Here is a 23,989-nt window from a genome sequence, read left to right as displayed (position 1 = left end):
CGGGTTTTCGGCAATGACTGCAACTAAAACAAAATTGCGCAATCGATTGGACATTTCAAACACGCTAAGGGTGACACTGTCTTCCATCACCCCCAGGTGGAACCTTCTTGTTGCAGGGAAACAAGCACAGGGCTCCCACTGATTAAAATTAATTGTAGCCTATTCTGTGGCCTCACAAACGCGTGTTAAAGGGACACTGTGTAAAAATTACTCCCATCTAGTGGTACAATTGTATATTGCATTCAAACTAATAGTGCTCGCTTGTCCAAAAACTACGGTGGGCAGTATGTGCCAAGAAGCTGTGACATGACACCTACTAGGCTACCTCATCGAGTCATTCGAGTGATGATGAGGTTCGTGGACAACTGGACAAATTAGATGGACAAATCAGATCAGGTTTATTGACCAAGCATTCTTACAGACAACGAACTTGACTCCAGCAGTTGTGGACTTTCCAACATGACAAATAACTATACAGATGATAAATAACAGTAGGTCATTTAATGTCAGATTACATAAAATGTCATAACATAAAAGTTCACATAGCCTTTGGTAGTCTTGGAGTTACCGATAATCAAAACAATAATTCCCATAATGCGTGCGGCTGAGCACGCATCCTAATCAACGCATTGTAACCCGTTGATTTCAACAATGTAACAGTATTCTAAATACCAACAATTTACATTGTAACTAACGGAATCAAATCAAAATCAAATCAAATCAAATCAAATTTATTGTCATTTTGTTGATTGAACAACAAAACGAGAAGGCGTTTCTCACGGATCAAGATCAACATACATTTCAAACAAACAAACAAACAAACGTCCCAATGATGAATAAATAAATAAATAATAAATAAAGTCCAGTGAGAAGATCTGGGACGCTGGTGCATTGAGCATCCTGACAGCTTGAGGTAGGAAGCTGTTCCGCAGCCTGGTGGTGGAGCATCTTAAGCTGCGATAGCGTTTCTTGGAGGGTAGGAGCTGAAAGAAGCTGTTCAGTTTGTTTACGTCCACCCCGTCTCTGCTGCTTCCTCCTCCGGGCAGTTGCGGGCACGGTGTCACAGTGTCCGTTAGTATCCTGTGTTTGCGTAGTATGTCCAGATGCCAGCGAATGCCAGTGATGTTACTCGCTCTCAATGTCCTAATGTTTAATATTGTTTCCCTGTCATAAACTACGTTCGTCGTGGGACGTCTCACACTCAAACATTCAATCTCAATCTCACAGATCTCAAGAGGGGCCGCTGCGACTGTGCGCGCCGCCAGTTAGTCGCCCGGCAACGAGTTTACTTCCTCGTCTCCTATCCTGTTCCTAATTCCTCCTCTCGATCTTCTTTTCCTCCGTATTGTCTTCTTTATCAGAGTTGTTGGTATGAAATCCAGTTGTTCGGGTGATAAATCAACTGTCTCGCAAGCGAGTTGAAGCTCCAGAAGGTCCGCTCTAGCCTATAAGTGCGTCTCGGTGGATTTGGATACGTGGTGACCACAGCAGAGAATAAACCTCCATAACTTGATGAAGAATGGCCTTTGAATTCCTCCAACGCATTTGACAGTATAGAATAGAAATAGAATAGAATAGAAAGCCTTTTATTGTCATTGCACGAGTGAAGTACAACGAAATTTTTAGTAAGCTTTCCCAATTGGTGCATTCGAGAAAATAAATAATATATAAATAGAACAAGAACAACAGTATACCAAATAGAAATGTAAATAATGTAAAATAAATAATAAAGTAAAATAAAGTAAAGTACAATACAGCAGTGGGAGGTTAGGGGGTGGTCAGTCAGTCGGGGGTCAGTGCATGTGTGTGTTCAGGGTGGATACAGCTTTAGGGAAGAAGCTGTCTCTGAACCGTGAAGACCTGGTTCTGATGGACCTATAGCGCCTGCCAGAGGGCATCAGGTCAAACAGGTGAAAGCCAGGGTGGGAGCTGTCCTTTATGATTCTCTCCGCTCTGCTTAGGCAGCGGGAGATGTATATGTCCTTCAGGGAGGGGAGGGGGCAGCCAGTGATCCTCTGTGCGGTGTTTACCACTCCCTGGAGTTTCTTCCGCTCTGCCTCAGTGCACTGTGAAAACCACACTGAGATACAGAACGTCAGAAGACTCTCGATGGTGGAGCGGTAGAAGGTCACCAGCAGCTTCTCTCCCACGTTGTTCCTCCTGAGCACCCTGAGGAAGTGAAGCCGCTGCTGAGCCTTCTTGACGACCGCCGCTGTGTTGGCAGTCCAGGAGAGGCCAGCAGAGATCATGGTGCCCAGGAAGCGGAAGGTGTGGACTCTCTCTACACAGTCACCGTTGATGTAGAGGGAAGCCGGGTCTGCTCTGCTTTTCCTGAAGTCCAGGATGATCTCCTTAGTTTTTGCGATGTTCAATGCCAGGTTGTTGTCTGAACACCACGATGTTAACTTCAGGATCTCATCCCTGTAGGCAGACTCGTCTCCCTCTGAGATCAGTCCAACCACCGTTGTGTCGTCCGCGAACTTCACTATGGTGTTGCTGAGGTGGGTGGGACTGCAGTCGAAGGTGTACAGAGAGTAGAGGAGTGGGCTCAGCACACACCCCTGTGGAGAGCCTGTGCTGAGGGTGCGGGTGGAGGAGAAGTGGGGACCGAGTTTCACCTTCTGGGGTCGATTTGTGAGGAAGTCACTAATCCAGGAACAGGTGAGCGGGTCGAGACCCAGAGCTGACAGTTTGCAGACCAGGATAGCCGGGATGATGGTGTTGAAGGCTGAGCTGTAGTCAATGAAGAGCATCCTGACGTAGCTCTCCCGGTGTTCCAGGTGACTCAGCGCAGCATGAAGGGCTATGGCAATGGCGTCCTCGGTGGATCTGTTCGCTCTGTAAGCGAACTGGTGAGGATCTAAGGTGGGGGGGAGGAAGGCTTTTATGTGGTGTAGGACCAGCCGCTCGAAGCACTTCATAATGATGGGTGTGAGTGCTACTGGGCGGTAGTCATTTAGAGTGACCGGTGCCGATTTCTTGGGTACGGGGATGATGGTGGAGGACTTCAGACAGGCTGGGATGAAGGCCTGTGTCAGGGAGAGGTTGAAAATTGTTGTGAAGACCTGTGAGAGCTGGTCAGCACAGCCCTTGAGGACCTTCCCAGGAAGTCCGTCTGGTCCGGCAGCTTTCCTGGGGTTGACTCCACTAAGCACACGTCTCACATCCTGCACCTGTACAGTCAGTGAGTGGGTGCTGTGAGCTGGTGGGGGCTCGGGTGGTGATGAAGCTGAGGTCTGTGATGTCCTTGATGTCTCGAAGCGGGCAAAGAAGAAGTTCAGTTCTTCTGCCAGCGAGATACTTGAGTTCACAGTTGTGGTGTTGTGTCCCCTGTAGTTTGTCAACTGTTGAATGCCTTGCCACACCTGCCGTGGGTTGTTTTCAGAGAGGTGATCCTCTATTTTCCTCCTGTAGTCCGCCTTTGCCTTCTTAATATATCCATAAGTCATAAGAATATTGTCACGATTTAAACTCGACAAAAATGTGAAAAAGTAAATTAAATATGTAATAAAGTAGCCTTTCAATGACGAGTCGCTCAAACATAGCGCCCCGCATCTCGTTGGCATGAAAAACCATGTTATACATGCTTTGCTTACACATCGTCGTTTTTTTGGCGACGATGATTCCTTCTCCTGTGGCGTGGCATAACTATGGTCTTTGAAAAAAATGCGGTGCATGTTCAAATTTGCCGGTAAAACTCGTCTCGCTAAACTAAGCTCTGTTCCACCGTCACGCTGGCTCAGAGTGAAAACGCGTTTGCAATTCCTGTACGACGTAGTGCTTTTTGACCCTCTCGGCAGCTCATAGACCGGAAGAAAATGGAAGCCTCCATGAAGCTTACCCGTCCTATGTAACCATATTGATATTAATATTAATTATTCTTCGCTCAGGAGGATAAGTGAGATTTTTGGCAGAGATAATTTTACACCAATGAGGACTTATTTATGAATGAATATGTTGATTTGAGGTAATAAATTACTCAAAATATTACATAGTGTCCCTTTAAGTTCCCTTACTGACATTTTGTGTTGTGCATGTTTACACTTGATAGATGTTACTTCAAGTTTAGTTCAATATATTTATGTTCATAGTTGTTAACTTTTCACTTGTTCAAGTTCACATTCTTTTATAAGAGTTTGTTACCTTCACTGTTCATAAATAACTGGAACTAGTTATTTTAAATGAATGCATGCACAACACTATATGAAAATATCAACAAATTGGCAACCTCTGCGCAACATAACCCAACGCCCGCCCCACCGGTCCGTGAAATTCTTTGGAGAATCAAACCGGTCCTTGGTGCTGAAAAGGTTGGGGACCCCTGCTCTAAATGGTAGCTAATGTGTGTAACCTACAGCTTTATATTGTTTTGCACAGGTGATTATTTTGTTAAGAAGATGAAAAACTGTTCCCTTTTTTTTTTAACATGTTCATTCAATTCTGTTGAAAATAACGATACAAAATCACATGTTGAAGTCATGCTGACCTATGTTTTAATAAAAGTGCTTGCAACATCTCACATGTGGCTTTTGACTTAGAAAAAAAAACATCTAACCCACTCTATAGAAAATATAGAGATATATATCGTATATCGCCATTCAGCCAAAAAATATCAGGATATCATATTTTGCCCATATCGTGCAGCCCTAGTGTGTAGCCACACGTTTGGCCCTTCTGAACTTAAACAAGCAGTTAATTTCCTTTCCTAGCTCCTCTTGTTTATGTTGTTAGCTTAGCCATGTCATGTCACGTTGTCAACATTGGATAGATGGAGCAGAACATAGTGGGTCATATGTCCGATGCTTTTTGGAAACGTTTTCTTCATAAAACGTGCCAGACAGATTTTTTAAACATTTCATTCCTTAGTAATTAGCTACATGGGTATGCCGTCTTTCAGAACCCTTCATTAACGGCACTTAAGAGAGAAAAAAGAGTGCATCCTCATTGTACCCAGCACTTCTGAAAATGCACTTCCAAATGCGTCTCTGTCCCCAGCACATTCATACCAAACTGACGCCCATGAGTACGTCAATCAAACGGTCTTACTGCACTCCCCCTCCCCCGCTCCCCGCGTGTGACCCCTTCGTGCACGTACTCAAAGCTCGTGACCCAGAGCAAGCTTCTGTTGGTTGTTATCCTGCGGTAGCTAGGACCCTAATCCACATTTGGACCTAGCACTAGAAGACTCCAACCTCGCTCTCGCGGATGATTACGCGTCCATGTACTTGGAATGGGTGGAGTCAGAGTCAGCGTTGAAGGAGAGGGGGTAGGACCATTCAAGGCACACTCATAGACGAGAAAATGTCAAACTGGCACTGCATGTAGAAAAGGTTGCTGACCCCTGATCTACATTGAGAAGAGGTCTGCGAACCACACATTCATTTTCTCGTATTTGAGGCGTGGTTTACGATTGCCCTGAGCCGTTTATTGGGCGCTACGAATGTCTATCATACGAGTCTGTACGTAAATGCAGTGCGGCAACAATCTGCGGTTGTAAACAAATCAAACAACCCTTGGGCAAAATATACAAAATACTACTATTTGTTGTGAGACAAAGACCAAAAAGGCTAGGTAGGCCATTACTCAGTGGTCTGTATCAGGCCTACTAAGTATGAGTATTAAATTAGCCAGAAGTAGGATATATTTACGAATTGTGAACTTCTGAAATGCTCGCCCACTTCATATTGACTGTCGCTATTGTATCTGACAGCAGACAACAATCACACAGCATTTTTATGTAATTTTTATGTAAAGGTTTCGTTTTTTGAAACGTGCGAGTGGGAGGGGGGGGGGGGGGGGGGGGATGAAAAGCAATCCTCGCATCAATGCGTTCCTGTTGCAATATTGTTGTTTTTGCCTCATTTATTTATTTTATAGCCATATTAATCAATTTATTTATTTAATTTAGACTCTAATGGAATGCCATACATTACAGCGTATATTCACATATACCATGAAAAACCAGCGCCCAACTGGAGTCCCTGTTGTCAAAAATGTTAAGATTGGAGGAAAACAACAAATGTTCTAATGTTTTAATACAAATAATGATCGGTAGTCTGTCGACATTCGAAACATCTGGGCATACATCGCCGGAGGGTTCAGCGCGGCGGTGTGAAGGGCCAGGCGTTTTCAAAAGCGGCTGCTGCTGCCGCTACTGCCGCCGAAAGTTTCAACACCGGGAAAGCTGAGCGAGTTGCTTTCACACCACCGCGCGGCAACTCGCCGCCTCCATTCATTTCAATGAGGGAAGGGCGGCAGAGGGGAGGCGGCTACAAAAGTGGCTGAAAACCAGGAAGCAGTTGCCTCCCACTTGAACGCGCACAGATTTTGCCCTACCGCTCAGCTTTCCCCGTGTTGAAACTTTCGGCGGCAGCCGCTGCAGTAGCAGCAGCAGCCAATTTTGAAAACGCCTGGTCCTTCACACCGCCGCACTGAACCCTCCGGCAGCGAAGCGGTGATAAGGGCGGTTGCCGCGCGGCGGTGTGCAAGCACCTAGGGCAAAATATGTGCGCGTTCACGTAGGCGGCAACCGCTTCCTGGTTTACAGCCGTTTTTGTAACCGCCTCTCCCTTGCCGCCCTTCCCTCATTGAAATGAATGGAGGCGGCGAGTTGCCGCGCGGTGGTGTGAAAGCAGGAAATGAATGGAGGCGGCGAGTTGACGCGCGGCGGTGTGCAAGAGATCTACCGAATATCTAGATGTGCTACTGGCTGGACGCCACCAGAGGGCGCTAATGAGGCACGATAGAGGACCCAACTAGGAACAACAGATGCTGTGTATCGCTTAACCAAATGTGGGGAAATGGATTGAAATTTGTTTTAATTTCATGAACAATAATAAATTGAATTAATATTTCGAATGAAACAAAAGACCACTGCACCGGCCTCATAAGTCAGGTTGCAGCCTGTCCTATGTGTAACCTGTGTAGCCTATAATAAAATGCAGTGCGTCAACAATCGGCGGTTGAAAACAAATCAAACAACCCTTGAGCAAAATATACAAAATAGCCTACTACTAATTTGTTGTGAGACAAAGACCAAAAAGGCTAGGTAGGCCATTACTCAGTGGTCTGTATCCGAGTAGGGCCTACTACGTATGAGTATTAAACTATCCAGAAGTAGGTTATATTTACGAATTGTGAACTTCTGAAATGTATGGAAAATAAACATACCTCTCCAATATTCAACCGGGTCGCATATGCATCCTATTTTGTCTGCTCGCCAACTTCATATTGACTGTCGCTATTGTATCTGACAGCGGACTACAATCACACAGCACTTTTATGTAAAGACACACCCCATAATTTAGGTTTCGTTTTTGGAAGTTTGCGAGTGGGAGGGGGGGGGGGATGAAAACAATCCTCTGAGGCATCAATGCGTTCCTGTGGCAACATTGTTAAAGGTCCCATGACATGCTATTTTATGTATTCTTTAATATAGGTATTAGTGGGCAACTAACACAGTATTCAAAGACGTTCCCTAAATTCAGCCGTGGTGCAGAGTTACAGCCACTCCGAGCCAGTCGCACATTGAGCTTCCCCCAAATGCGCTGTTTCGGTGGGCGTGTCAAGGAGGAGGGTGGGGGTGTGGCCCTGAGCAGCTTGCAGCCACCATGCGCTCTGTTTACAGTGGATGTATCGCAATGGCGAGCCGCACACAGCCTTTAGCCGTGTTCTGTAAATATTCTAGAACACACGGGAGTCCTGGAGCTCTATATCTAAATATGATCATATAGCCTACACAGATATCTATATCATATAATATATATTATCACGGCCAAAAGCTGTGTGAGCCGATATTATGAATCTCAAACGACCGCGTTGGGTTCTCCGACGTTCCTGGTTCTTCAACGTCCACATCAATGTGAATACACACACTGTAACGCAAGTGTTTCTTGTCGGTTCTTTGACGTGTCTTGTATTTCCACAACGAGACTGTCGTGGGGGTTATCTGAGCCATGGTTGAGAAGGAATTGGGGGAAAGGAACTTTGATTTGACTCGCTGAAGTACATGAACTGCGACATGCCGCCGGTTGCCGCGAGGCACCATCGCCCGGCAGCGGGCAGCCGGCAGCAGGCAGCGCGCGGTTCAGTCGACTTCAGGTTGATGTGAAAGTGGAAGAACCAGAGACGTCGCAGAACCCGACAAAGTCGTTTGTGATTCATAATATCGTCTGGAGGCGCACACAATATGTTATATGATATAGATATCTATGTATATGATATTATTTAGATATAGAGCTCCAGGACTGTAACGCAAGTGTTGTACACTTCCTTGTTATTTGGATAACCGTTCTGCTGTTGGTGTGACGTCGGACTCTCGTATCTGGTATTTCTACAACGAGACTCGTATTGGGGGTTATCTCAGCCAAGGTTGAGAATGAATTGGGGGAAGGAACTTTGGCTTTGACTCCCTCAAGAACATGAACCACGACAAGGAGGAGAAAGGGATCTTTGCCGGGCAGCGCTTATGCACCTCCGCCGGTGGTCCCTCAGCGGGGCTCAAGCGGGAGACATTCGCCGACAACAATCCCTTTCTCCTCCATGTCGTGGTTCATGTTCTTGAGGGAGTCAAAGCCAAAGTTCCTTCCCCCCAATTCATTCTCAACCTTGGCTGAGATAACCCCCAATACGAGTCTCGTTGTAGAAATACCAGACGTGTTATGCGCCATCACACCAACAGCAGAACGGTTATCCAAATAACAAGGAAGTGTACAACACTTGCGTTACAGTCCTGGAGCTCTATATCTAAATAATATCATATGATACATAGATATCTATATCATATAACATATTGTGTGCGCCTCCAGACGATATTATGAATCACAAACGACTTTGTCGGGTTCTGCGACGTCTCTGGTTCTTCCACATCAACCTGAAGTCGACTGAACCGCGCGCTGCCTGCGGCCGGCTGCCCGCTGCCGGGCGATGGTGCCTCGCGGCAACCGGCGGCATGTCGCAGTTCATGTACTTCAGCGAGTCAAACCAAAGTTCCTTTCCCCCAATTCCTTCTCAACCATGGCTTAGATAACCCCCACGACAGTCTCGTTGTGGAAATACAAGACACGTCAAAGAACCGACAAGAAACACTTGCGTTACAGTGTGTGTATTCACACACACATACACACACACATGTGGCGCTCGCACGGTCGAGTCTCATTGGCGGGCCAACGTCTCTGGGCGGGCCAGGCAGAGTAAGGGGAGGAGCTGAGATTCCTCATGACGTCATGAGCACAGATTTCCAAATCAGCGCGCTTGAGCCTCCGTTTTTTCAAAGGCGAGCAGAACAGCTAGTGCTCGTTTTACACCAAACGCAAGTTTTAGCCACTGGGGGACCATAGGCAGGCTAGGGGAACTCATATTTATGTTAGAAAACCTCATAAATTGAGATTTTCATGTCATGGGACCTTTAAGCAAGTCAGTTGCGTTGGAATTGGATAATGACGTCACCATTCTGCCTGGCCTGTAGACCCGCTCTCTAGTCCCGGTGCGTCCCTGATCAACACGTTTGGACCACCACGCCAATCTGATGGGCAAATTGTGTTTGGGCTCTGCCAAGACACAGGTAGACTGAGCTCTCCAATGCCATGGTCTAGTTTGCACACTGGATACATATAGATACAGGCTACATTTATTGATTGAAAATGATGAGTGTGCATTAATGGAGTATTTCCATTCATTCACAATAAAAAAGACACACATGCTCTATGGCTGAAAATGTGACTTTATTTCAACTATACTTCTGTCTCCGATATTAGAACATGTTGGTGTCATTTGATTACCAAAAATAAACCAGTGATAAATAATCATTTTGTGATGTTTGTTTGTTGGTGGTTGGTGGAGAGCTTTGTGTTCAGACAGCCAGTGGCCTGGTGAGGGGAAGGCCTTAGCCAGAGTAATCGCTCTGGACTTCCTTATTCCTGCGGACCTGGGCTGCATGAGCTTCCTGCAAGACAAAGTCCAAAACAAAACTCAGCCAAAGAGATTTAAGCAAGGTTAGTTACATCAGATATTTAATGTAATACCTACCCCCTTTCTTAGGAAATATACCACAAAACCTTTTGAGGTTGAAAACCGACTAATAAGCAAAATGTGTGTGCGTTGGTGTCTCTTTATAGTTCCCTGATTTTAAAGGGCCTATGTTTGCGGGTATACTAAGTAATTTCCAGTCCGTTGATTACTTGTTTGTATCAAACTAAATAACCTCAAAGTGCTCCTACTGGTGTTGTTAGTATAGTGCTGGTGCTGTTAGTATGCTGCTTGTGTTGCAGCAGGGGGCTTTGACAGTGGTTGTTTAAATTAAATCGTGAATTAAAAAGAAATCTCAAAGTCTCAGCCAGAGAAGGAAGCAACGCAGGCCATCCCATGCATGGTAGCCTTCGTTGCTTCCGGAAAGATCTTTTGTTCCACAGACTCCTCTCATCGGGGTGGCTGCCTCTACCGGCCGTCTAACACGAGGTGCAGACCGGCGGTCTCACGGCCCCTTGCCTTCTGCTGCAGCCTCTGCTTCAGGGCATTGAGGTGGGCCTCGCGGTTCTCCTTGATGACCTCCAGCTTGTGGCTGAGCTTCTCCTCCGCCCTCCTGCTGAAGCTGCGGCTCTCCTCCAGGGCCTTCCGCAGCACCGCCCGCTCGTGCTCCCGCTTCTCCGCCAGCTGCTGCAGCACCGCCGCCTCCTGGGACTGGGGGCGCACTCCGGTTATTTCAGAGGAAATAAGAAACATTCACTTTTGTAGCAAGGAACCGTTCACCACTTCCCCTCGTGACTTTAACTGGGCTCTTCCACACAAAGGTGCTGGAAGCCGGTTTGTTGAAGGGCTCGCAGAGGACGGTTCATGGCGCTTCATGCCGCCATTCAGGAGATCTCCCTGAGTGGGTGTGGTGACGGCCGGTTTAACCTGTTGCACCTTGATAACTCGAAGTGCAGGTGTGATGCCGCACCCATCTCCATTGGTCTGACTCGGCCAGTCGAGGCTGCTTTAACCAGCCATCATCCACACAAACTCCCACAACTATATGTGTATATATATATATATCATTTGCGTGGCCCAACAGACCGTTCTGTCAGCTGATTGGCTATCTGATGCACTTGCGGGATGTGCCTCCTGATCTTAGCTGGCTAGTTCACCTTTGGGTCCTCAGATCAGTTTGGACTCCAGCCCGGTGAAAGCTTTTTCCAGAGAATTGGACAATTATAGGACCAATCAGCACTAGGGGGCGGGACCTTCAGCGCATGAGGAGGCAAGGCGTGCCTCAGCCTGCCCAAATAAAAAACAATGGCGGCCCCCGAGGAATGTTAAGCAATCTACAGAGCAACCAGAAGTTTCAGGCCTGCCTGTGGATGGGGCCCTGTCCCCCCAGGCCCCTGTCCCCAAGGCCCCTGTCCCCAAGGCCCCTGTCCCCAAGGCCCCTGTCCCCAAGGCCCCATGGGCCCCTGTCCCCCAGTCCCCATGGGCCCCTGTCCCTACAGGCCCGTGGGCCCCTGCCCCCCAGGCCCCTCCCCCCCCGGCCCCTGTCCCCCCCAAGCCCCTGTCCCCCCCAGGCCCCTCCCCCCCAGCCCCTGCCCCCCAGGCCCGTTGAGGGCCCCTGCTCACCTTCCTCCTCTGGTCAGCAGCCCCCAGCCTCTGCTGGAGCTGCTCCAGGGACAGCTCCTTCCTGAGGGGGGCCTTGGACTTGGGTTTGTCTGGAGAGGGGTCCATCGGGGCCTCCAGGTAGACCTCAAAGGCCTGGCCTGATGCCCGCTTGTTCACGCTCTGGGTCTGGGCCTGGACACCTGACAACAGCAACACCAACAACATCCACCATCAACAACACCATGATTAAAGATTAATAAATAGCATCTCTCGAAATAAATGAATCCGCATTACCAGAATTACTGTGCATGTATAATACAATTTGTTGCATAAAATTTAAATATATATGTTCATATAGATACATATATATTATTACCACAATTATAACCATGTATATGTCGGTGGTGGTTAGTGAGGTCCCCCCCTTTCTTTTGAGTGTTATTCTGTTTTGATATGCTCTGTAAGGTGACCTTGGGTGTCTTGAAAGGCGCCTCTAAATAAAATGTATTATTATTATTATTATAATCCATATATATGTATTATGCATGCACAGTAATTCTGGTAATAATATATACTGTATATACTGTGTATTCATATAAATATATATATATTTAAATTGTATGCATTCAAATGCCAGATCGGTAAATATACAGTAGACATTTCATTGTATTGATTATGACAGATTTTAGCGATGTACCAGTCCTGATAGATGGATATAAGATATAGATATGAAACATATATAATACATAGCTATAAGGGGTATATAATGTATAGATATAAAACATATATACAATATATATGTAAAACATATATATATAATATATAGAGATAACAAATATAATATATAGATCTAAAACCTGGAAGATTACCAAGGTCATTCTATGATAATATAATACCTTGTTTAAAAGATTTTATAATGATTTAGTTATTATGTTATAGTGTTATGTTAATTGCAGGCATTAATTGCCTCAGTTACTGAACATCATGACGTCACCTCGGGTCCTCAATTTGTTGTATGCACAACCGATTTTGAGTCATGTGATCGGCTCCTGTAATCAGCAAACGTTTAAATGGACTGGCAAACGGGCTCCTCTTGGGGGCTGGGGGGCATCCCTCATCTTGATGATTCTTATTGGTATAGACGGACATACCTTCATACTGGACCAGGCTGGTGGGACGGGGCTGTGTGTTGAAACATGAGCAGATAAGAGACAGCATGGACATCTCCTTGATCTTGTCCATGTAGGCTGCAGACAGAGAGACAACGGAGGCCATGATTGGTCACAGGAGCCATAAGCAGTTCATCCTCTCATTCGGTTCACCAATAAGCTGAGCCTATTCAGATATCACCATACACTTATGGCATTGTTTATTGTTCAACAACCTATAACGTTTTGTCACATAAGGGCACAATAACACACACACACACACACACACACACACACACACACACACACACACACACACACACACACACACACACACACACACACACACACAGTAACACAGAAACAGACACACAGGAAAAAAAACACACAGACAGCAACAAAAACACACACACACACTTACACAGAAAAACACAAACACACACACAGACCGAAACACAGACACACCTGTCTAACAGGAAGGGGGCTATATTGCCCATATTACAGCGTGATAAAACAAGCTTATCTTAAAACTGTACAGAAGGCCTATTGAAAAGCTGTTGCACAGTTAATGTTTCTTCCCCGGGTAATGGATAGTGATGCATCGCCCATGTCTCCCAAAATCAATAATCCATTAGGGCGGCCTGGAGACTCGAGACATTTGACTCTCGCTGCCAATGCGTTCAGAGTTCTACCTCAATTTTTGACAAACATATTATATAAATCCAAGAATGGTAATAACAGTCATTATCATTATAATTGTTATCATCATTATTATTGAAACATTTTCCTTGACTACCACCTTCAGAATGCTTCTGTAATAGATGTTCCATCTGTGTGTGGATAATACCCCTGGACCCCCGAGGGCAGAGGAGATTTGACGAGCAACCTAGCTCTGCTGTCCCCTGCCACACCCTGTCCGCGTTGGAGCGTCAGCAAGCATTAAGGCACTCGTCGTCTTTTGTTTCTTCTTCCTTCCTCTTTATTCTTAACCCATGTCTATTTCTCTTTCTCTCGTTGCTTGCCAAGAGGAAGAGAACACATGATTACATATCAACATATTTAACCCAACCGCCATGACGATGGCAAACTTGAAGCTCACAACTATTGTGAGCGTCGATGCGGCGCGTTGTGATGCCCACATTCCACTGAAGACAATGACTTGGGAGGCGTGCATTGTAAGCGTTCATCAGTGTTGGGTTACTGTGATACTAATCTTCATCCTATACATTTGTACTTTATTAGCATTGAGTGATTAGCAGGCCCTTTTATCCAATGAACTCAGATTGAATTTTAGATTGACGTTACTAAGGATTAGGTAGCAGCTGGGCATCTTGCTCAAAGGTGTGTACTGTAAAGGTCGACTGGCCATGAGGGATCTAACCAACAACCCCTGACTGGGAGGTAAACACCCTAACCACTGGACTAACTGGCCTCTAGCAAAGGGAAGAGGGAGAGTATCAAGTTCAGGTATTCATGTGAGGCAGGGTTAGGCGAGGTGATGGAGGGAGGGTTTTCAGGTTGGGTAATTACAGTAGGAACAATATCTCCATTCTTCAACTCACTGCACAACAGAATATCACGCAATCAAGCAAACGCAAATGGGCCAGCATTTATAATCAAACGTTTATTTTCAATTTTCAATTTTCAAATTACAATTGAGTTCTAGTTCTATATTCTAGATTGCCATTTGAATAAGGATCTAACCCACACCCTCTTCCCTGGGGGGGAAACACCCTGACCACTGGTAAGGGTGGACTGGTACACAGTTGTACACAGTAGTGCTGGTTTACAAAATGATCCAAAGAATCGGTCCGATACGTTCCTGGCTTATGACTGTCTGACATGACGTCAATGTTCAGCAGTGATGTGAGGGGAAATAAGATGATCAGAGTCCCTTCCTGTGAAGACAGGAAATTACTGCTGATGACATCCCACCCACTCATCCCTTCGGCCAGGCCTATTCAACTAGCGGCCCTTGGGCCAAATGCGGCCCCTCTTAATTTTTTTCTTGCCCACAAGAGGTTGCATGCAAAAAATAAATTAAATAAAGAAGAAACATAGTTGCATGCAAATCAGGTTTCTGTGTGTAGCCGGTGATACTGGCCAGTATCAGTACCCCACAATCAGGAACTGGCATCACTTATTCTGACAATGTTTGGCTCAACCGATATGTGTGAGTTTAGCTTTTCTCATATGAATGCCATCAGAACAAGGGCACGTTGCTCCATGACCTATGTGAAGCTGCATGAGTGACTCAGGATGAGCCAAACTAGGCTCATCCAGTGCAATCTTTCTCACTGACTCACTGGCTCAAAATGTCTCTTATGTACAGTAGTTATGTTATGTGATGATTCAAACAACATTGTTTAGTTCTAAATACGTGTCCAAAATATGTGAGAACAAAATCTTTTATAATGATACGATTAAAAGTGGAAGGAAGGAATGCGTCTGACAAGTTTATTCTATGAAGTAGTGCTATATATATTAAGTTAACACTACTTTAAGTACGATTTATTTGTAGCGATTCATTCACGTAGTTTTACTCTGTTTGGCTCCATGAACCCCCAGTGGTTTTCCTTTTCGGCCCACTTGATAAGGAGGTTGAATAGCCCTGCCTCAGGCCTTGGTTCCTCTGGACCGAGGCCCCCGGTTCTGCTCTGCGGTCACCGTCCCTCTCAGCGGCTCTTCCACTCTGGCCACCTTTCCTCTCTACTCGTCCGACTCCTAGAGTAGTAGTTCACCCAGACTTTGCATAGCCACCCACTCCCACCCCTCCTGCGCACGTATTGTATGTTCTACGTCCTGGCAGTTAATGTACGCACTTACTGTATGTCATGCGTCCTTGCACTTAATGTACTATTGTATGTGGTACTTAGTTAGTACTTAGTCCTAAGTTGTGTAGCATCTTATCCTAGCTATCTTTGTTGTATACGTGAATGGGTTAACCTAGCGATTGTAATGCTTTGCACTTGGTTCTATGAACATCCTTACTGTTCAGACAGTGATACATTGTTTCTGCTTCTACTTCTTACAAATGTACTCATTATAAGTCGCTTTGGATAAAAGCGTCTGCTAGATGCCCTAAATGTAAATGTCAATGTACTCCAAACCTTGATCTTACATTATGTTTGAGGCGTTATTATTTATGACAAATATTGTGCATGAGTCTGTGTCTGTGTGTATTTATTATATTTTTGCACTTGTTTGATTAATTCATATTTCTATCCATACATACATCCAAGTGTATGGAAATAAAATAAAGGCATCTGATAAGGAGGGAATATGATGTCATATTCCTTAACTCAACACAGAACTTCCGCTTGTTATCCAAAGAGCATTTGCCTACACAAAGTAGGGTCTTTTGCGTGGCCACACAGCGCACACCCAAACATGCTGTCAGCACCATCATACAGGCCACACCATGGTGAGCTCTGCGCTGGAAGCTGCAGACACACCATGAGCTCCTGCTCTCCCCTCATCCACATTTAAAGTCAGGCGACTAATGGGTTAATGCACACATTCACACCCCGACGGCGGAGTCAATCATGCAAGGTGAAAGCCAGCTCGTAAGGGGCAGTGTGCGTGAGGCGTCTTGCTCAGGAACACCTCGACACTAAGCTAGGAGGAGCTGGGGATCAAACTAGCAACCCCCCGGTTATCAGCCAACCAACTCTACCTCCTGAGATAATCCGACCCCTTCTCTCTGACACAGTGGGGACTGGGGCCGAACGCAGGGCTCTCAGGGCCAGACATAGGGCTCTCAGGGCCCGACGTAGGGCCAGATGTAGGGCTTTCAGGGCCAGATCTAGGGCCAGATGTAGGGCTCTCAGGGCCAGACGTAGGGCTCTCAGGGCCCGACGTAGGGCCAGATGTAGGGCTCTCAGGGCCAGACGTAGGGCTCTCACGGCCCGACGTAGGGCCAGACGTAGGGCTCTCAGGGCCCGACGTAGGGCCAGATGTAGGGCTCTCAGGGCCAGACGTAGGGCTCTCAGGGCCCGACGTAGGGCTCTCAGGGCCCGACGTAGGGCCAGATGTAGGGCTTTCAGGGCCAGATGGAGGGTTCTCAGGGCCAGACGTAGGGCTCTCTGGGCCCACAGTGGTTAGGGCCACCCACCTGCGTATTGCCGGCCGGGTCTGAAGTTAGGTTCAGCCATTAGAAAATATCAAAGAAGAGGCAGATAGCCTTTGTGGCTTGTGATTGGTTAGTCTCTGCTCATCTTGTGCAGGCTCTAACACGCAGAGCTCTGCAGCACGCCCATCACTGCCTGTGTACCTGAGTGCCTCTCGGAGCAGGGGGGAGGGGTGTTGCTATGACAACTGGTATCCCTGAGGGCTCAGATTGCACACACACAGGGCAGGGCAAAGCAAGTTACACAGACACACACACTGCGCAGCCTGCTCGCACAACCTGCTTATTGTTCCTGCTTATGTAAATGTGTCTTTCACTTTAGTTCAGTGTTGTTTATTGTTGTTCTTTTTTTTGCCGGGATCATGTGCAAAAAATAAAATCTCAGACAAAGAAGATGCTTTGACCCAGAATTAGCTACTATCAAATTTGCATCAGCAGCCCATTTGGATAGACTCAAATTAGTTGGATGAAGGAACAAGGAGAGAAGAGGAGGATGTGTGTCTGACCATCCTAAGGGCGCTGGATGAAATGAGAAAGCAGGAAATCTAACCAATGTTTCCCTGATGGATTATATGTCAAGTCAAGGCTTGGGTTGATTTAGTTGGTCTTTTGGTGAGAAATCTCAATGAAATGGTTGTAATTGTATTTGAGAACAAATCATCGAATGAATATAAATTAGTTGATTATGTTAAAATCTGGAAGAAGGATTTTTTTAATTCTAGGGTTAATACAATGAGAAAAATAAAAAAGGACATAAATGATAGGGGAAGAGCACATTTAGAAATGCTTGTTCACTGCTTACAAATTCCCATGCTTGAAATTGTTTACAAAAATAAAATAATAATAATAATAATGATGATGAAAAGTGTTAAGTACTACTTAATGAATCCCCATGTGGACATTACAAACCCTCAACTCAGTTGATGGCACAAATGCTGACAGCCCAGTGGAGTGAGTCACTGAGGAGGCGAGTCGGAGAGCCGACCTATTGAGGACTCAGCATCATTTCATCCATGTCCTGTCTGAAGATGGACACTCTACCTGAACTGACAGCCCTCCACTCCGGTCCTCTCCCGCTGCTCCAGCCAGACAGCCTCAAATGGCCGCCCTTGTACTTTAATTAGCATTTCGATGTGAACGTGTGGCAGTCTGGATCACAGGCCCTGAAAGGCTTCCTGTGCCGAGCTTGGGCTGTGGTCTCTGCTATTCTCTGAGCATGTTGTATTCTCTACATGTTGGTTGTGTGTACTTGTTATTAAGAGGTCAGCCCTGACGTAAGAACATGGTGTGAACAGTGAACCCCACCCAGAGCAGTGGGGTTCATTGTTCTGGGACGTTCTCCCCACGGGGTGTTGTCACTTGTGGTTCATTCCAGACGAGCGATTGGCTGCGGTGTGTGCAGTGATTCTATGGACTTCATGAAGCACTTGATTAATAAATACGAAGACCACTAACTGCACTCCTCTCTCTGTATGCTCCCTTGATGCTCCCCGCCCGCGAGGCCAGGCGACGGGGAGCGTTTAAAACATTTAAGTGACATGTTGGACAGCGGATAAACACAGGTAACATGTGTTCGAATGACTCCATTCATGTACCGGGCCACAGGGACTGAACTGACATCAACGGACACCGACCAACAGTGACGGATACATAGAAGAGCCCTTCATCAGTGTTATGAGCCAGCCCTGCCCCTGTCCTATGCTATGCCTCCGTCAAGAGGCTCTGTGAGCACGGTTCATGCTCCCCAAAGGCACTGCAGATGGAACCAGAATGGGGCTTTTTGCGTGGCAACACCAGTGAACAGTTTGCTTTACTAGAATCCATTCAGATGGCTCAGCCCAGCAAGACCAGCAGGGCCAGCTGATGGGCTGAGGCTGCGTCTAGAACACTCCCTTTCACTGCAGTCTTTGACAACAAATATATATATATATATATATATATATATATATATAAAAAAACAATAGAATCTCTATATATATATATATACATAGATATATATATGCATATATATATATCTGTATCACATTCTACCTCCATCTATTTCTAGAGAGATGGACAGATAGACCCACAACACATTATCCCTGCTTTTGAGCAATATTCAGTCAGACCTGACATAGGGGATTGCAGACACAAGAGCAATACGATGTCATACTAAAAACCACCAGACCCAGGTTGCCATGACGATGCCGCAGCACCGCATCCCTGTGTGTACAACATCAGCAGCTGCAGACGGGGGAGGCAGAGACCACTGCAGCCCCCAGCCCGATGCGCTACGCTAACACGCCTTTCTGATGAACGGACTGACCCCCTGCACAGCAGCACACACACACACACACACACACACACACACACACACACACACACACACACACACACACACACACACACACACACACACACACACACACACACACACACACACAAACACAGTGGGCTCCAGACGGGCTGGGTGAGGGGCTCACAGCATCCTTCTCCGCCCTACCTGATACGGTGCTCGTCATGGCTGCAGAGCGGCTGGTGGAGGAGATCCACAGAGATGTCGCTGGATGGAGGAGAGGAGAGGATGTGAGAGGCAGAGGAAGGAGCAGGAGAGGGAGAGGGAGGAAGAGAGAGGGAGAGGAGAGAGAGAGGGGGAGAGAGAGAGGAGAGAGAGAAAGGGAGGGAGATTTGGGCGTGGGGTTTTGTGAGCCTGATTGGTGCAGTGCACAAGCCCCACCACTTCACTGAAGAACAATGGGTGGCTGCAGGGAGGGGGCTTGATGAATATGTGTGTGTGTGTGTGTGTGTGTGTGTGTGTGTGTGTGTGTGTGTGTGTGTGTGTGTGTGTGTGTGTGTCATCACTTGTCTCAAGCAAAGAAAGGAGGAAAGCAATACCCGCTCATGAACGTATGGACACACACTCAAACACACACACACACACACATTTCTGAGGTGAACATCCGTACAAGCCATCCCCACAGTTTATTATTCATTTTGAAAATACATATTCACATCAAGTGGATGCAGGAATATACCGACAACAAAAACACAATTTACAATACACACATTCACAATTCACATCATGCCCACATAGGAAAAAGCTGGAGACAAAGGAAATGAGGAACGTTTCAATATTTGCGTATTTACGTTGAACTCATTGAACCATCTACTTATCCGCCAAACTGTCGATGTAAAGCTTGTCCAGAACAGCAGCATGAGACAGAATGACCTTGTGTTTGACGAGGGGGGGATGTTAAAGGTAATTCAGACTGGATGAGACAGATATAAATCAAGACCTCCCTATTAGTGGGTCACTGTTATGAGTTGGAGTGAAGCTGGAAACAGTCGACCGAAACCAAGGGTATCCTTTTAAAATGTTTCAAATGATGACTAAAAACAATAGAATCTCTGAAATAAGGCAGCCTGCCCTCTTCTTTTGAATAAGTCACTATCAGGCTTTCTCTCTGCTTATCAAGTGGCTCCCTATTGATCTGATTAATGGAAATAAAGTTAATTAGTTACTGTGCCGTGCCCCAGAACCCTATTGATTTGTAACCCACACAAGGTACCAATTACACAACATTAGTCTCTCTCTCTCTCTCTCTCCCCCCCTCTCTCTCTCTCTCCCCCCTCCATAACAAGTAAACCGGGTAGTGATGTTGAAACCGGTAAATGGCACAAGTTGTTGATTGACAATGGTACGTGGGTTCCATGCCTGAGATCTCTGTGTGTGTGGTGACGGCCGGTTTAACCTGTTGCACACTGATTACTCAATGCAGAACAGTCGTGCAGCCTTTAACCAGCCATCATCCACAGACACTATAATTTGATAATGCGTGGTAGAACCAGGGAAAGGGTTGTAGTGGTTGTACTCTGCAGCTGTTCCCTGGCTCGTCCACACGCTGGCCTGCACACTGCTGGCCCCAGCCTGGTTACACCACAGTCCAATGCATTGTCCCTCCCAGGCCCCGCCCTTAGATCACAGGGTGTCTGGACATTGTGTGTTACTGGTTGGTTGCTGCTAGCTGTGGCCTCCACTGGTAGTGCAGTGCAGTGGCACATGACTAGATCCACTGCAGTCGGCCATGTCGCTATGTTTCTATAAAACACGACGTTGGGCGCCCCAAATGCTATTATATTCTATTTATCATAGATATGATATATATATATAATAGGGCGCCCTCATTGTTATGATTAGAAATAATGTGCAAAAAAGAAAGAACACTAAGAACAATAAATGAGACATGAGGACTGAATATAGGAAGCATAAAGGAGAAGTAACACTACAAGTCACTCATTAATAGAAAGTACATATTTGACTGTCTCTGATTGTTATTGTTATCAGACCATTCCTATTGGAATACAGCTTCAGAGCCCGACTGGAATCATTTATCAAATTAAAACCTCTGCACAATGAACATCAGCCCCTTGCACGTGTACACACCTCAGCAGCGCCCCAAGAAGAAGGTGAATTACTGCTCATACAGGATGATTAAAGGTCCCACGGCATGAAAATCATTGTTACCATGAATATGAGTTCCCCTAGCCTGCCTATGGTCCCCCAGTGGCTAAAACTTGCATTCGGTGTAAAACGAGCACTAGGTGTTCTGATCGCCTTTGAAAAAACTGAGGTTCAAGCGCTCTGATTTGGAATGTGGTCCCATATGTTGTCAGAAAGGATCTAAGCTCCTCCCCTTTTTCTGTCTTGCCCGCCCAGAGAATTTGGCCCTCCAATGAGACACGACCGTGCGAGCACCACGTGTGTGTGTGTGTGTGGTGTGTGGTGTGTGGTGTGTGTGTGTGTGTGTGTGTGTGTGTGTGTGTGTGTGTGTGTGTGTGATTACACACAATGTAACGCAAGTGTTTGCTGTTGGTGTTATGGCGTGTGACAAACGCACCCAAGGATTGAACTTTTTGAAAGCAGGAGGAGGCTCAGAGAGTTTAAGGAAAATACTGTTGGTTTATTTAAAACTTCCACAAACGTGCAAAAGGCAAACAAAATAATACAGCCTCTCCTCAAGCTGTTGCATCTGAAATGCCCGCCCCCAACTCACACCACGTCTCCCCATTAAATAGGCCTACCAAGCCTTATGCCTCCCTGGCATCTGCAGGTCATAGGTCACCGGCCCCAGCTTACGAGCAATCCGATAGGGCCCCTGCCAGTGGGCCAGAAGCTTGCTCTCTGTCGTCGGCGACAGCAAGAGAACCTGCTGTCCTGGGTTGAAGCTCCTCTCTCTCGCCGACTGGTCGTACCACCGGGCTTGGGTCTGCTGCATGTTGTCCTCCACCAGGCTAGCCATCTCCTCCAGCTTGTCTCGCATCTTCAGGACGTAGGCAAGGATGCAGTCTTGGTGGGCCTAGGGTTCCCCCAGGCTTCCCACAGCAAATCCAGAGGGCCCCTGACCTCCCTGTAGGAAAAATGGAGGTACGGTATTCACTGGTCCCAGTCTTTGCCGTTGGCTGCAACATATTTTTTCAGCATGCTCTTTAAAGTTCTGTTGTACCTCTCTACCAGTCCGTCAGTCTGAGGTTGGTAGGGAGTGGTCCTTATTCCCCCTATCCCCAGTAAACTGTAAACTTGTTGACAGTTTAAACAAGTTTACAGGATGAGGAGCTCTCCGATCTCCTCATCCTGGAGCAGTACCTGTGTTCCCTGGCTCCTGATGTGCGCGTGTGGGTGAAGGAGCATAACCCGACCACTGGGAAGCAGGCTGCGGAGCTGGTAGAGGCGTTCCTTGCTTCACGCCCGGGTGCAAAGTCGTTCCGGTTCCTGGGCTTCAACTGATCACCAGCCGGGGGTAAGTCTGCGGGATTCGGTATGGGAGTTGGTCCTAGGGGTTCTGGTCGGAGTAGGACGCCATACACACAGCCTCAAACAACCCTTACTTCACAGCCTAGACCACCATACAATTCACCCTCTAACTCACCGAGACTGCCGAGGCGGTGGTCCCCCGGCAGCGAGGCTCCAGCGGGAGACAACTGCAGTCAACAATCCCTTTCTCCTCCATGTCTTGGTTCAGTCTACTTCAGATTGATGTGGACGTGGAAGAACCAGAGACGTCGAGAACCCGACGCGGTCGTTTGAGATTCATAATATCGTCTTGGGGAAATGAGTCCTTAGCCAGAGTGAAGGAGTTCAAGTACCTCGGGGTCTTGTTCGCGATTGAGGGTACGATGGAGCGTGAGATTGGCCGGAGAATTGGAGCAGCGGGGGCGGTATTGCGTTCGCTTTACCGCACCGTTGTTACGAAAAGAGAGCTGAGCCGCAAGGCAAAGCTCTCGATCTACCGGTCGATCTTCGTTCCTATCCTCACCTATGGTCATGAGGGTTGGGTGATGACCGAAAGGACGAGATTGCGGGTACAAGCGGCCGAGATGAGTTTTCTCAGAAGGGTGGCTGGCGTCTCCCATAGGGATAGGGTGAGAAGCTCAGCCATCCGTGAGGAACTCGGATTAGAGCCGCTGCTCCTTTACTTAGAAAGGAGTCAGCTGAGGTGGTTCGGGCATCTGGTAAGGATGCCCACTGGGCGCCTTCCTTGGGAAGTGTTTCAGGCACGTCCAGTGGGGAGGAGACCTCGGGGAAGACCCAGGACTAGGTGGAGAGATTATATCTCAACACTGGCCTGGGAACGCCTTCGGGATCCCCCCGTCAGAGCTGTTCAATGTGGCCCGGGAAAGGGAAGTCTAGGGCCCCCTGCTTGAGCTGCTCCCCCCGCGACCCGACCCCGGATAAGCCGATGAAGATGAGATGAAATGAAATAAATATCGTCTGTAGGCTCACACAGCTTTTGGCCCTGATAATATATATTATATGATATAGATATCTATGTATAATATGATATTATTTAGATATAGAGCTCCAGGAATCCCATGTTCTAGAATATTTACAGAACAAGGCTAAAGGCTGTGTGCGCCTCGCCATTGCGATACATCCACTGTAAACAGAGCGCATGGTACCGTGGCTGCAAGCTGCTCAGGGCCACACGCCCAGCCCCACCCTCCCCCTTGACCCGCCTCTCTCCTCCTCATTTGCATGAAAGCGACAGACACCGAAACGGCGCATTTGGGGAAAGCTCAATGTGCGACTGGCTCGTAGTGGCTGTAATTCTGCACCACGGCTGAATTCAGGAACGACTTGAAATACTGTGTTTGGGGCCCACTAATA

At 46.9% G+C, this 23,989-nt stretch overlaps 2 protein-coding genes and 1 long non-coding RNA gene across 4 annotated transcripts in view; 1 reads left to right on the top strand and 2 right to left on the bottom strand.

The window, feature by feature from the left end:
* Positions 1 to 7,283, bottom strand: part of helz2a (helicase with zinc finger 2a) — a 68,245-nt gene extending 60,962 nt beyond the window's left edge. The window contains exon 1 of the mRNA XM_060062205.1: positions 7,171 to 7,283. The gene's annotated coding sequence lies outside the window, so the exon portion shown is untranslated. The remainder of the gene's footprint in view (positions 1 to 7,170) is intronic.
* LOC132465553 (uncharacterized) overlaps positions 1 to 23,989 on the top strand; it is a 47,009-nt gene that overhangs the window by 17,420 nt on the left and 5,600 nt on the right. The window lies entirely within an intron of this gene.
* On the bottom strand, positions 9,704 to 19,561 carry stmn3 (stathmin-like 3). Of its 2 annotated transcripts, XM_060062234.1 has the most exons (5): positions 19,328 to 19,561; positions 12,720 to 12,815; positions 11,590 to 11,768; positions 10,486 to 10,677; positions 9,704 to 9,943 (listed from the first exon to the last, which is right to left on the bottom strand). In XM_060062234.1, exons 1-5 carry the CDS (start codon positions 19,344 to 19,346, stop codon positions 9,884 to 9,886), a joined length of 546 nt encoding a protein of 181 aa, XP_059918217.1. In that variant the 5' UTR covers positions 19,347 to 19,561; the 3' UTR covers positions 9,704 to 9,883. The 2 variants fall into 2 exon arrangements, with proteins under 2 accessions (XP_059918217.1, XP_059918209.1); XM_060062226.1 differs by lacking the exon at positions 19,328 to 19,561 and having other exon boundaries at positions 12,720 to 12,858.

This window comes from Gadus macrocephalus, chromosome 1 (genome assembly GCF_031168955.1).
Source record: "Gadus macrocephalus chromosome 1, ASM3116895v1".
NCBI classification, from domain to species: Eukaryota; Metazoa; Chordata; class Actinopteri; order Gadiformes; family Gadidae; genus Gadus; species Gadus macrocephalus.
This window is presented reverse-complemented; position numbering and strand designations above follow the sequence as displayed.